This window comes from Argopecten irradians, chromosome 5 (genome assembly GCF_041381155.1).
Source record: "Argopecten irradians isolate NY chromosome 5, Ai_NY, whole genome shotgun sequence".
NCBI classification, from domain to species: Eukaryota; Metazoa; Mollusca; class Bivalvia; order Pectinida; family Pectinidae; genus Argopecten; species Argopecten irradians.
Genome location: NC_091138.1, coordinates 14,978,512 through 14,993,889, shown reverse-complemented (window position 1 = coordinate 14,993,889; position 15,378 = coordinate 14,978,512). Strand labels below are relative to the sequence as shown.

The 15,378-nt window shown below is 33.4% G+C and overlaps 1 protein-coding gene across 3 annotated transcripts; it reads right to left on the bottom strand.

Moving 5' to 3' along the window:
• Positions 1-511: 511 nt before the first annotated feature.
• LOC138322969 (uncharacterized) lies at positions 512-14,447 on the bottom strand. Of its 3 annotated transcripts, none has more exons than XM_069267246.1 (12): positions 14,352-14,447; positions 12,195-12,257; positions 9,694-9,758; positions 9,305-9,373; positions 9,048-9,086; positions 8,400-8,519; positions 7,644-7,751; positions 5,392-5,441; positions 4,750-4,891; positions 4,338-4,400; positions 2,890-3,007; positions 512-1,874 (listed from the first exon to the last, which is right to left on the bottom strand). In XM_069267246.1, exons 1-12 carry the CDS (start codon positions 14,390-14,392, stop codon positions 1,826-1,828), a joined length of 927 nt encoding a protein of 308 aa, XP_069123347.1. In that variant the 5' UTR covers positions 14,393-14,447; the 3' UTR covers positions 512-1,825. The 3 variants fall into 3 exon arrangements, with proteins under 3 accessions (XP_069123347.1, XP_069123345.1, XP_069123346.1); XM_069267244.1 differs by having other exon boundaries at positions 512-1,763; XM_069267245.1 differs by lacking the exon at positions 12,195-12,257 and having other exon boundaries at positions 512-1,763; positions 14,352-14,439.
• Positions 14,448-15,378: the final 931 nt, after the last annotated feature.

The following is a 15,378-nucleotide window of genomic DNA, read 5'->3' as shown; positions in this document are numbered from 1 at the left end:
GTAACAGTCGCGCAAAGCCTGGAAATCGTTTTTCTGTTAGATGCTACTTAAACACTGTACTAAATTTAAAAACAAGTGAACGAGGCGAGGATTTAATGTGCAGATACGTTAAAATGATCGAACGTAACCTAAAGCTTTTGGGGTTTATAAACATAACATAATTACGTAATATAAATAATAAACATTAAATCAACAACAGATTGAAAACAATACAAATGCACATATACAACAAAGGAAGAATAACACAAACCCATTATATACTATCACAACATTTTGAGAGGCTACATATCACTCTAAAGTCAAGATGTAGCTTGAGTAAAATTACGATTAAGTCTGCAAATACCAGGGGAATTCCAAAAAATTAAGTTACCTTTGCGGTCTAAAAGTATTAAATATTTGCACTACCATTGTATTAAATCAAAATTACCTACCAACATTAACCTGTAATAAACAGCTTTCTATGAAGCATTTTCCTACATTACTCCGTGTTGAGTGAATGGAGAGGGATATAGGTGGGTGGGGAGGGGTGGGACTACGACTAGCTGGGTCATTAAGACAGAGCATTGACAAAACTAAATCTAAATCTAAATGGTTAGGTCAATGGTTTTATAATATCAGTCTAAGGTTTAGGTTTTATCTATCTGCGTTTGGTTACACCACCTAAATGCACAACGTATGTGAAATTGCTCTCCTTTTTTGAAGTGGACACGTGATATGAAGATAACACCATTCTATCTTCACTTTCCAAAACAGAAAATTTCGAATTGTAATCATTTTGCATGTGAAGATGCACCATTCAATACAACTTTGATTTTTTTAAACTTCATTTGGTGTTAGTAGAATTTGTCTTTCGTTTATCTTTCAATTTGAATATAGTTTTCCTCGTCTATATAAAGTGGTGTGTTTCAACACTATCCTCTCCGTATATTTTACAAACATGTAAATGCTTAGACCATCTGGAACCAGGCCTCTGGATCACGAAGTCTAAAACAGTCTTATGTTTAGACTTTACCAATCACAGATGACGTTACAAAAAGTTCAATCATTTTTGATTGGCTAAGCAAAAACGTAAGTCTAATACTGTTTCATGATCATGGGGTCAGGAATGTCAGATCTTTTAATATTTTTTCATCACTTAACAATCTTTATTCTTAAAAATAATTTCGGCACTTTAATCTACCGACTTTAACTCTGCATGAGTTTTCATCAAACTCCATTTAAATGCAACGGGTTACATAATTGCTTGCGGGCTGCAGGTAGGAAACCTATTTGTTGGAGCCGTATACATCGTATAATTGTCAACAAAAAGTGTTACCAAAATAATGCTCAAAAAATATACAATTACATCATGAATTTACAAGACTGTTCATTTTATCACAAAAATTATGGAAATAAATTGAAAAAAAACATGATACATATAAATCACAACGGAGCTCGCTACACATTTGTTAGTAAACGGGGTCTCGTGTCAGGAATAGACACGTCATGAAACTCCGCTCTATACTTTAAAGCAAAGACATAATTGTTGCTTTTCTAGACTCAAGAAGTACATTTACTTAAAGTCTTGTCTCCTTCAAAACCACAATGAGGCTCATATTGATGTCGATGGAGATTATCACACGCTCAGTGAACCTGATGATCAGACTGATCTTAAGTCCCTGTCGGTAGGGACGCTTATCGAACGCTTTAGAAGAGGTTTCTGAGCTTCTCCCCATCCTTCTTCGTAAACACGATCCTTTGAGCGTTGTAATTCAGAGTTCGATCTTAAAGAAAACAGGTCCAAAAGAACAAGTTTACTTAAATTCATTCTTAAGCGAGAAATGGGTTAATCTGGTGATTCACTTTCATTCGTCTCCGTTACCATCCATTGAGCGCTATATAATACAAAAAATCAATATAACCTTTAATATAAACTTCCGTATAACGAGCATGCTACATAATTACGAAAATAGCAACATGCAACTAGATTATACAAGCTGTTCAGAAATAGCAGTGATAATTTCTGCACCTAAAGTGTTATTCCGAATGTTATAAATGCAATATAATATGTTTACATTGTATCATTGTATTATATGAGACATTGTATTATATAAATGATTATATATGTATCATGCGAAGACAAATGGCGCTGGGAATTAGTAATAATTACTTATTACAATATACGATAATATATTATTATCTTTCTTTCTTTTTTGGGGAGGAGGTGTCACATGCAAGATTGTATGCATTTATTTCTTCACTTCAGCATATAGTCTACAGTAAAATTTACATAGTATATGCAATTTGCATTGACTACAAATTTGTGCAGATACATTCATATTTGTGTAAACTCGTTGTTATAATGGTGAAAAGAAAACAAAAACTTTCACAATCAAACTCACACTTCCGATTACATTTGTTGTCATTTTTAATTAAATTTGTTGTGTTTTATGTTTTTATTAGAAATACTTTCTTCTTAATTGACATAGATTAAAGAATTTTGCGAAAGACTATCATACCCAGACAACAGTTTCTGTTTAAAATTGCAAGAAGTAAAGTTTTCCTATCCATCTAATGTAACATCGGTATCGTCAGCATATTGAGACAATTTATATTTACTACATGTAATCTCAATGCCAGTCATATCATTGGTTTTTTCCCCTTTTATTTTGTTAAATGATATTCCTAGATTTTGTATACAAAGAATGAAGTGATAAGGGAAGATCGGGTCGCTTTGAATACAGCCAATCCCAATTTGGTAAATATCATGTTGAATAACACATTAATTTGCATATTTCGTAAGTGTTTGAACCATAGACATGAACTTTTTTACCTAAATATAAAAAAACATATTAAAAGTTTATGAATAAAAGACCAGAGCAATAAAGGAAACATACAAAGGTGGTTTACCTGTTATATTTGTTTCGTAATCGGCAGTACTGAAGGCCTACGTAAAGTAATACTGAACATAGGGCGAAGCAAACGACGAACATAGTAATACCAGCTGTCTTCCACTTGGTAAGCTCATCTGAAAACATGAAACAATATTTAGAATGTAAACAGCTTAGATTTGATTAGACAAGTGAAGATAAAGAATTAGGTGACTCTTCAATTTCTTGAAAACTTTGTTTTAATTTTAGTGGAAATGTCTCTTAAAATACACTATGTAATATCATTGGGTACATGTGTAGATCTCCGAAAACACACTGGTCACATGGTATTATCTCCTCCTGTACATGCACTCCGAACTCCTCCGATGTAACTGCCGTACATTGACTTTTGATTTGTACTTTCATAATAATATGGTTACCACTCAAAAATGGTCAATTCATAGTGGCTATGGCTAAAGTAGGTCAACATTCCAATAAATGTTGCGCACACTTATGGCATATTTAGGTTTTCCTACGAAGAAAATCTTTGATTTACATGTACATATTCTTACACATATTTCATCTGAGGTCATGTTATAGTCCGAGGTATTCCGATTGCCGGTACGTGGTTTCATTTTTCGTGGTATTAGTTCCTTAATTCATATTCTCGGACATATGGTATTAATAATATTCGTTACATATTTGTTATCACAATACAGCATACAAATACTGTATCGTGTGCGATAAAATAACGCGAAATTCAATTGCAGTGAAGGTACATGTAAAGTAGATTAGTACATCACGTGACAGAATACTTGATTCTGATTGGCTACACACATGGATACTATTTGCAATAGTGCCCGGGTAAGCGGGCACTATTGAAGTGGCGCGAAATTGAACGTGAATGTATTGTGACGTCACCATTACATGACGTCATTATAACGTTGCGCTTCGACCAAGACGACAAGATGGCGGACAGGCTGTTGTGTGCGGGGATGGAAGCAAATGTTGCTTTTCTACAGAAGACAGTTCACTAATGTTCTATATTGATATACTTTTAATTTTCATGAAGCTGAATCCCGTTTTTATAGAATCTCATATTTCTGAGACAATTCATATGTTGTACTTTTAATGTAACAACGTGGTGTGGAAATGAAGATAGCGTTGCGAGGTATCGCTTGACGTGCTTCTATTACGATGACATGAAAAACGGTCTCATGTCAGGGTGATGTACTAAACCCATTATGGCCTGGTTGAGAGGGCACTATTGCCTCATAGTATTGTCTCATGATGGGATAGTGCCCTCGCCTTCGGCTCGGGCACTATTCCATCCCTCGACAATACAATGAGGCAATAGTGCCCTCTCAACCAGGCCATAATAGATAAATAGTAAAATTGCGGAATGAAATGGCCGTGAAAACTATAAAAGCGTTCTCAAAGAAACGCTAAATTTCATTCTAACACTAAGTCATATGGTCTATTAATTACCGTCTGATGGGTCTTTTCTATCACTACTTCGACTTCTCCCTCTGCACTGCCTTAATGCCAGTCCTAAAGATAAAACATCATGTGTCACAGATAACATTACAATAACATTTAAAGTAGTGAAAATGTGGTTCCTCCCCCTGAAATATACAGTTTTAACATATATTGTCAACAAATTAAAGATCAACGGTAATATCTTATGTTAGCCAGGTTGCATATACATGAACAAACCACTTTTGATCAATTTTGGTTACTCCAATGCACCTACGAAGTTATATAATGATGTGGAAAATATCACTAGTAGATCAACACATACGTGTTGTGAGAATTTTGTGTTTTAAATGCAGCTTTGGGTATTTTACTACAATGAAATAAGTTTGCAATTTATTGAAAAAAATATGTCAATGAGTTTTACCTTTAATGTTATTTTTAGCAGGCCCACACAGAAATTTGACCTCGTCCAGTGTATGGATACAGTCAACTGCAGTGTTTTCTTCTACGTCACATCTCTGTAATTTTTCGGTGATATCAGATTTATTTGTACATATTCTGATGACCTGGATAAACAAGTGGGAAATTGATAAGAAAACAAAGTATCAATATCACACAATTAGAAAAAACACATACACACTACTCATATTACATTAAAGAGACATATTATCTACAAGCAATGTTGATAAAGAAATAGTTTCGTACCTTTGTATAGAGTCGCAAAAGTTTTGAGGTTTCGTTAATACTACTCAACATCTCTTTAACAAATATATATATATATATTTCTAATTTCACATTGATTTCCAAACGGCAGGTCTTTCAAGACGTTGTCTTTATGATTTCAACGCGGTAGTTGACTTTCAGTGCGCCAAGCGGCAAAACAACGATTTTAGCATATATCACCAGCTTACAACATGGAAGTACGAATTTCAACGTTATATTTATGATGTCATATGGGTCAAAAATATGTTATTTGGAATGACATAGATTAAGTGCAATAGATTTAATAAGTTAATGCAGTGGAAGTGTAAATATGTTTGTGTAATGTCTAGAATGTACCACTTACTGGGATGCTCTCACACCGGTCTCCATTGTAACGAGCATCTCCGCCTAGAACTACAAGACAAGAAACATTTGTAATATAGGGTTATTAATCAGCCAATTTCATATTGGCCCTGTTATTAGGCCAAGGTCTGTCATATTGGCCCGAGGCCGTAGGTCGAGGGTCAATGTGACAGACCGAGGCCTAATAACAGGGCCAATATGGAATTGGCTGATTAATGATACTATTATTAATTAACTAATTGCATATTTAGTAATGACAACAATATATGTAATCAGTTCAACAAATTTAATAACAACAATATATTTAAATTTAACAAAACAGATTGAACAGCAATCATTACATGTACTACTGGTATGATGGGTTTAATTAAGTTCTTCTTGAGAACTACTTGTAGAATGGTGGGAATATTCAAGTTTCTTCTGTGGTGGCATAAGATTTATTGTTATGCTACCTCCAGATATATGTGCTCCAGAAAAAAGTGTAAAGGGCAAACAACTCTGTTCACAGTTTGCTAAAGTACTACACGACTTGCTACTACTACTGGATGCAGCTGTGGTCACAGTACCGGTATGTGTAGACACCGAAGGAAGAATACAAGCCTTGTCAGATACAAGTTTGTTACAATCTGGTAACATGACAGTGGAGAGTATTGATGATGATTGTTCTTGTTGCTCTACTGATGGCACAGAATGCTCATTTACTGACTGTACGTTTTTCCATCCACCCAAATGTGCAACTTCATTAGGTGTCATCTAGTTCGCCCAAAGCCTCGTTTCTATCGATGTTATGCATTAAAACAGCGAGCATGTCCTCGCCGTTTTTTGCGTACCTGTCTGACACTCTCTCCATGTTTCAGTTTGTTGTCGTCTGCCCCCAGTGAAGCGGAATGGATGATAAGGTGAAGGTCGTTATCGCCTCGGAAATATACGTAGTCGCTGACGAAAAGCCGAAATGTGTTCCGAACGTCTCTGCGTGCGTTCGATTATCGCGTTATCCATATTGGCTCAGTTTTCTCGTATTGGCTCAGTTTTTCAATATTGGCTCACTTTTGCCGATATTGGCTCAGTTTTGCAGTGATATTGATCGGACCGTTTTTTCATATTTTTTACCAATACGCAAGTAGTTAATTAATAATATAATTTATTAAGGCCTGGTACAATAGTATAGACCTTCAACAATACAAAGGTCCATAACCATATCTGTTTTATTATAATGACAGTCGAAACCTCCTGTCACATTGTGATGAACATATCAGAAACTGCATACCATTGCCCTTAACAAGAATAAATACAAATCGTATGCAGTTTTAGGTAAGACATTAACCCATTCACCTCTGAAGACACATTTAAACTCATCTAAATCAAATAGTAGACCAGTCCATTATGACATTGCATGAATATTAGTTAATAAATACAAGGGGAAATTAAACATTGGTCTTAAGATTTTATATCAATGAAAATATATAAATAATGCATCTGTAAACAAGAGACCCATGGGCCTTAACAGTCATCTTTCCATTGGCACAATACTTCTTGGTCAAAGTATACAGTAGTGTCAAGAACCTTTGGATTAATACAAAAGAATCAAATGGACTGAAAATGATTACAGTTTCTTCGACTAACCAGTAAAGGATTGTATGCAAAAAGCTTGTCAATAGAAGTTGTTTAATTCTGCTTTATTTGCCCCTGTGATCTTGAATGAACGTTTATGTCATTCGTTGACTACATGCTACAGGCCAAACATCAGATAAAACTTGCTAGCCATTCTGTACTACATGCTACAGGCCAAACATCAGATAGAGGTAGTAGACAAGAGATAGTTTAAATATAGTTTAGCCTTTGGCCCCCTTCTACCTTAAATGAAGGTCAAGGCCATTCATTCGATCATACTTAATAGTCCATCATCCTAGCATGCTACATACCCAACATCAGATATTAAGGCCTCTTTGTTATTGACAAGAATTTGCCAAAGTTTAAACCTATTTGACCACTGTGACCATGAATGAAGACCAAGGTCTCTCATTTGATTCATGCTGCAAGCCAAACATCTGGTCTCTAAGTCTCCAAGTTATTGACAAGTTGTTTAAAACATTTAGCCTATTTGAGAAGCCTTGGTCGAAAGTTATATATTCGTGAATATACTGTACACACTAAAATTAAGCAGTTTCCAGTAGTAATACTGGCATAGAAGGACATGGAGGAATACTGATTGAAAGAAAGGCATGGAATGTGTAAATTATGTGATTCAAATACCTGTTGGACACTGACAGCTGAAGATGAGTTTCGAGGTAGTGTTGCACTTCGCTTTATTTTTTTGTATCTGACCTCCATTAAAACAATGCACCTCGTCGAACCTGCAGCCTACGATAGGAGTGGACAATATAAAATTGCAATACTGTTATATAACGATATTAATGTAATGATAATATTATGTTACATTGCAATAATTGTATGTAACATTACAATAATGGAATGTAACACATTGCAATAATGCTGTGTAACATTATAATAATGGTATGTACCTGTAACATTGCAATAATGTTATGTAACATTGCAATAATGCTATGTAACATTCAAATTATGTTGGGTAACATTGTGATAATGAGTAGATAACATTGCAAGAATATTGTTTATCGTTACGATAATATTATGTAACCAGATATCATATTATGTAACATACTCGTATAAAACGCAGTCATTGGTCTAAGTTATGAATAAACATCACGCTGAGTTTGGTAAAGCCTGATGTAATATGCGTTGAAATGTGTAATGACTTCCACGTGAAAAAGGGGCCATAGAATTGAATTCACAGGAAGTGCATAAAGCATATCAAATTACAATACATAATTAATTCAGATTTTAAAGCTATTACGTTCATGAATAACTTAATAAATATTTATTTTAAAGAATTTTCTTAATTATCATACTGTGCATTTGAATATGTTTGGATGACATGATAATCGTGTCAAATTCTAAAATATACAACATATGACTTTAAAGAATACATACACAATTTCCACTGATTTGGATCACACTCATCTAGTAGATGTAGCTTTAAAGCACAAAAGCATTCCAGTTTCCAGTGTTCCAATTCGTTTTGGTTTTTACACGAAGCATGTCTGCCAGCAACTGTAAAATAAATTTGTAGCGAAATCACAATCAATGTTAATATTTCATACGTTCATTTAAATGACAAAATACTGTCACAATGGTCACGGGGATGATATTTTCGTGATTTCATACGACAATCGACCGCTAAAATTTCAACTACGAAATGATATGTATAAATCGTGTGTATTCTAATAGTCATATCGTTAAACTATAATAAGCTAAAATTAACTTTTAAATCTCGAAACATTTGATTCGCGAAACACCCGGCTATTCCGTCTTTGTATATTACAGAGTTAGCTACCTTGCGGTAGGTATCGATTGTTACGTCATTATTTTGTGAGTGCAATTCACGTCGTTTTCTCCGAACGGTATGACGTTACGCCCGCAAATACGTGACGTAACAATCAATACCTACCCAGAAGGACAGATAACTCTGTAATATACAAATACACAATACGACATACAGTTATGTTCATTGAGGATATTTGATATTAAAAACCACAAATCGAAGATAGCATTAATTCTGATAACTCATAGTGTCCCTACCATCAGTATCGGAGAATTTACACTGCTCCAACGTCATATCTGAAACATAAACAAAACATGTATATCAAAAAGGTCGTAGGTCAAAAAACATCAAAACAAACAGGTTTGTTAAGAAAATAATCAATATTTATAAATAACTGTATTCTTTATCATTTCGCCATAAATATCTCATACGTTGTTTATTTGCATTGTATAGTTTCAATTGCTCGGCATTTAATAAGAATTGTTTACTAAATTAATTATTAGAACACACTTACTTTGTAATTTTTCATATTGCGAGCTATATATGGTTTGACTTTTTGAAATAAATACACATTCGTCGGAGTCTGTAATGTAAATGAAATCAGTAAAAGCATTGACAGGACAGTTACACTTATGTTCTATTTCATTGTACTTCATGATGTATTTACATATTTACAGTGTACAAAGATTATGTTATATCATTTTCATATATATATTACATATATTGTAATATATATCTAATAAATTGTGAATAATGTAAATTTATTACATTGTAAAAATTACTCTGTGGTGGTAATAATGCCAAGCGCTCAACTATTTAAACTAAAGAAGTTTATATGGAGAATACAATAAATGTATGTATTAGAATAAAATGAGCAGAATAACTATAAATAATAATTAATACCTGCATATAAAACATGAAGCAATGACGATGCGAAGACAAATGTCAAAATCTGCATCTTGTAGTTTCTGTAATGGAATTGAAACCATAATTTAGCAGTGGATATCTGAATTTTGTATTTAATATGAGCTTTTGAGTATTGTAACACAAATTCTTTAAGATGCTCCACCGCCGACAGAGTATATACGGTACTCATCATTTGAACAATATATGGTGTTTAATCGTGTATATATATGTCTAATTAACACAAAAATTCATATAAAATTATTTGTTTTGCTTTTGGTGCATGCGTAATCAGTACTTCATTCAATTTAGGACATAGTGCCAAGGAATTTTTTTGGGGATGCAATTAATTACTTTTAATATTTTTATCTTGACGAACAATTAGAAGCGTACATTTTTCAATGATGATAATAGTAAAGTAAGTTACTTTTGTAACTGAAGAAAAATACATACTAATTCGTCTGTTCTGTTTTTGATAGAGAAAAAAATACCATTTGTCAGCGATTGAGCATCTTCAAAAGAAGAAAACATTTACCAATTCATGCAAGAATTTATCACAATCGTGTTTTCAAACCTTTCACAAATCCGTTAAATGCTGCGGTCAATGCTTTAAGTTCAATTATCAAAACTGTATTTAAATAAAAAAATAAAATAAATATTACTTTTAAAGACAAATAAATTTTTAAACATTTATAGAAAAATAAATACGCATCACTCATGTCTTTATTGTGATGCCATGTCCATTGGTGCAGGGAAAGAAAATTTGATTTATGTTAGTATGTATCCTGGCTAAGTCAAATTTGTCATAGCTTTTATCTTCTATAGTATGCCCTCTCCAAATGATTACATGTATGTACTGTAAATAATAGCGTATTTTAAGACCATAGATTTAAAAACATATTTGCACGGGCCTGAATCTATAAAATAGCATTTAATTATTTTTAGAATTAACACAAATCATACATATTACTGAAGATACTTATAAATAGTTATTGACATATATAATAGAAGAAATTACCTAAAGCGTTGAACAGCATGCATATTTGAAAAATAAACTATTATAGATAAAATATTATGTAACAAGAGTATAATGCCATTATGATCGTTAGATTCGATAACAGGAAGTGGCACAATTTGATTGACAGGAAGATATGAAAACATAAACTTTGATTTTTGTTGGCCTTGATACACAAATAGCAACAGCGCATTTTAACAAACATGGCATAGACAATTGTTATTAAGGCACCTGTCCATGTATAGTCACAAAAAAGAAAAATCTCGGTTTTAAATTGGTGAAACTGTAAAGCCATCAATAGAGTGGTGGAACTTTAAAGTAACAGACTAACGAGTTATACAATAGATAATTTTGAATTTATATCGAAATTCATCTTTATCGATTATTTGCATGGTTTTCGATTATTTTGCCACGCCTTACAAACAGATTAACACACAGTCGGGCAAGGATGGCTAAAGTCGGTAAAAATGGTGTGAATGTATCCAGTATAATTTCTTATGAAATGGAAAAATAAAATCTCTCGTCAAAATCTGTCTGCGTACGAAGAAATTAATTTAAAGTATGGAAATTCTAAAACGTCCTCCCGGCTCACTATGTCCTTGGTTACATTTCCACGCAGCCTCGCTTTCAATGCTTTCAACTTTTCTTTACTTTAATGGTCAGAACTGGGAAACTAAGCAGAACTTGACCGTCGTATTAATATGTGAGAACTTTTGGAAGGCCAATGAACGCATTTAGACTGGTTTTCTTTGCCCGACTATTCACTTTAAAGCTGACAATACATAAACTGAGAAAAAGCTTTCCTGGCGAGATAAGAACAAGAAGACATATTAGTCACATGTATACCTTCAATTCATTTGAAAGGAAAATACTTCTTTTATCTTGACACGAGTGTTAACTTACACTGTCAGTTGTCATATATATCACGCCAACAGTACCCACATGTACACTATTGTGTATTTGCATATTACAGAGTTATCTGTTCTTGCGGGTAGGTTTTGATTTGTTTGCGAGCGTAACGTCATACCTTTCGGAGGAAACGACGTGAATTGCACTCACAAAATAATGACGTAACAATCGATACCTACCCGCAAGGGAGCTAACTCTGTAATATGCATAGACGGAATACATAACCGTGATACACTTGCTTTGCCCAACAGATCCTATAGATAGGCTTTCGAATTCCATATGATTTATTCATTACACGAACGTAACAAAGAAGTAAACAAATTATGTTTTTTTTCTTCCATTTGATAATTCGATAGTATTTGCCAGCTCCTAGATTAATGTGTATGAGTCTGATTTGTATTCAACATTAACCATTATACGCAGCAAAACTTTACTAGTCATTTGTATTTATTTAAACTATACGACTGTTTTGAAAAAAACAAACATGCAAAAATGTCTGTGGAACTCTCGATTGAAATTAGATGATAAAATATAAAAGTTTAAAGCACGTTTAACGTTAACACTATTTTTGACCTACCTCCATACAAGAGCAGACGACACTACTGTGTAGATATCACCAGCACACATAATTTGTCGGGTTCTGTGAGTAGAAAACATTATCAGGCACATATATCCAAATCCCAACACTGACTACACAAATAGACCACTTGATCTCGTCCGACAGCTGGATAAGACGAGTAAAAAATGAACAGAAGTGATTCACTCACAGGACACGAACCAACCTCGGATATATAAACAATCCTTCAACGCTTCATAATTTGGGTCACAGTATACTAAATACTATCTTGTAGCTCCATTTTAATATCTTTAAGACTGCTCACGACATTAAAGACGTGTCGAAAATTACTCTGAAGAATTTTGCTAAACGACATTATTAAAGTTTCCTGCTATCTCTTTAACAAGTTTAATTTGGGTTAAATTGAGTAATGTCCTACCAGCGACCAGTGTCGAGTTGTTTCATCATATGTCAACGCCTTTTACCGAATCCTACTGTACAATGCATTATCCTTAAAGCTACTCGTCAAGAAACCTGTTATTTTTGTTATTTCATAGCATGTTCTCTTCTCTGTTAAGTTAACTGAATTTCATAAAACCTCTCATCTCAAAAGGTGTGAAGTAGCGTAGAGTCGTACAATCGACCTTAGTTCGCTGTCGATGCTAACAATACTAGTAAAGTAAAACACGTATAAACAAAACTAAACGCGAACATAAAAATGTGCGTCTATGAATAATAGGCTATGCGAATTCTCCATTTGCTAGAATGGAGAAATTCATTTATTACTTGTAAATTGCTAAGTTTTGTTTAATGGAAATATGAAGTTAACCTTATTAAAATCAAGCTGTACAACTTCTACCTATGTCACCTTAACACCATCTAGTTAGCTAATCGCTAATTGGGGCGCGTTTATATACTTACATTTAAACACAGGTACCTGGCTTTTTTATTGCATGCTGTAGTACATAATATATATGATGATTTTTTTTTTCAAATGAGATAGGAGATGTGGTTTAAAACTTGAAGTTGCGCCGTGTCATAAAATTAGGGTGAAGCTTGAATGATGCACTAAACGCTGTTGAGAAAAGATTTAGGTACAGTAGGTGCCTGTAGTTGGTAGGAACTTCCAATTGTCAGCTACCCTTCTAGCAAAATATACCATGTGATAATCTGGGTCCTGCTAAGTTTCTTCAATAGTTTTAGTTTCAACAGTTTATTTGGTTTCCTCAGATACATGAATATGTACAATATGAGGTATTAAATTACAATTCCAAATAAAATAAAACAAAACAGTGAGATAGAAAAGATGCATGCATTTACAACAGTTTCTTAAGTTTACTCAGAAGGATGCATATTCAATTTAGTAATATCTTATGACAAACTTTTTCCATCCATTCTTGTATCCATACATTTAAACAAATAATGAAATTCATCACCTACAAAATTATTACAAAATGTACACATCCTATCTTGCCTTGGGACATTGTGCCGTAAATTCCAGTTTCTATCGAGAGTTTGTTATTTGGGTATCTTAATTGATGAAGTAATTTTCTGTTATTCTCTGAAGAACGAGTTAAATAAGACTCTAGCTTTCACTCATTTTTAAAACTTCCCTAGAATTCCTGTTAGAAATCTGTTAACTGGGGTGTTCTTAACACGCATTTAAATGACTCTGGGCTTGAATAAAAACAACTTCAAAAATCAATTAGTCTATGTGTACACATATCTATGTGTACATATGTACGCATTTTAAATGAACCTAGCTCAAGTTATAGCTGCGAGGCTATACGGAGAGTTGGCTACCCGAGACAAGACTATACACAACACATGTGTACAAATTAAACGTTAACGGTTAAAAACTACTGTTCTAAATGGCATAGCCAAGGAGAATAACAAAAAAATGACATTATATCATATCAGTTTGACATCATTAGACTAAGCTAATAATATCCACATATACTTAGCCATACCACTATATAAACACTGCTGTACATGTATGTGTATCAATACAATACAGTAGTACATGCACAGTGTGTAGTGGCATGGCTGCTTCATGTTCAAAAACGTATGTGTGCATTGAAAGCGATACGGAGACAGTAAGACATTACACACGTCAAACTACTTTACATTTCAAATTCCATTTAAAGTTAATTAAACAATGCATGCTTATATACTCACATGTTTGTGGTTGTTTCAGCTTGTAATCCTGCAGCCGACATGGACCGAGCTACAATAAACAACTTCCGAGAATGTCTATTAACGTATTTCTATAAATAGCATTCTTGGGAATTTCGTGGGAATTTCCGAGTATTTTTGTCAACTTCTAAAATAGCTCACACTGCAATAACGAATTAATGATAGATGAGTATATTTCACTTCAAGAAGACAATAATTTTTTAATGACTATAGGAGTTTTGCTTTCTAATTTACTAAAAATAACACCTAATTTACTAAAAATAACACCAACACGAACAGTCGGTGCGGCAATAATTAAATGTATAAATGAAGTGTTTATTTGATTAAAGACATATGTTCACGTTCCTTCTTAATCTTTATTTTTTTTTCAGAAAATTATCAGCGTTTTTGAGATTCATTTATCAGCGTTTTTGAGATTCATTTTACACGATCCAATATTAATTCATTATTTCTGCTGCAGCGGCGTTCATGAGAAATGACGATTTTACTACATTAGCTAAATATATTATTTCTAAATACTAAATATAGACATATTTTTAAGATCGATATTCTAATTACGCACTTAGATATTAATATGAGACACTGTTCTTCTACTGTATGTAATTAAATGAACAGTGGTTCTATATATAATCCCTTACTTTTCAGCAGTGTTACAATTTCTTTATCTAAATTATCTATTTTCCATATGTGATCGACCCGTTTGGCTACGATTACATCACTTTGTCGACATACAATGTAGAATTATTCGTTATATGTCAATTAATTAATGATGTTAATACTTTCCTACACAGTCAATATTAAAGTTGTATTTCTGGTAATTTTCACTGTAACGATATATTGCTTAAACATTTGATATTTGAACATGCACATGTAACTTAATTGATTAAGCTCACCAAAAGAATATGTCGGCCTGTAAGAGCGCCGAAATCTAGGGATCATATATTCATGGTTTTGAATACAGCGCCTTCAATCACCGCCATGTTCAGTACCTTCGGCTTTTGTCGGCATT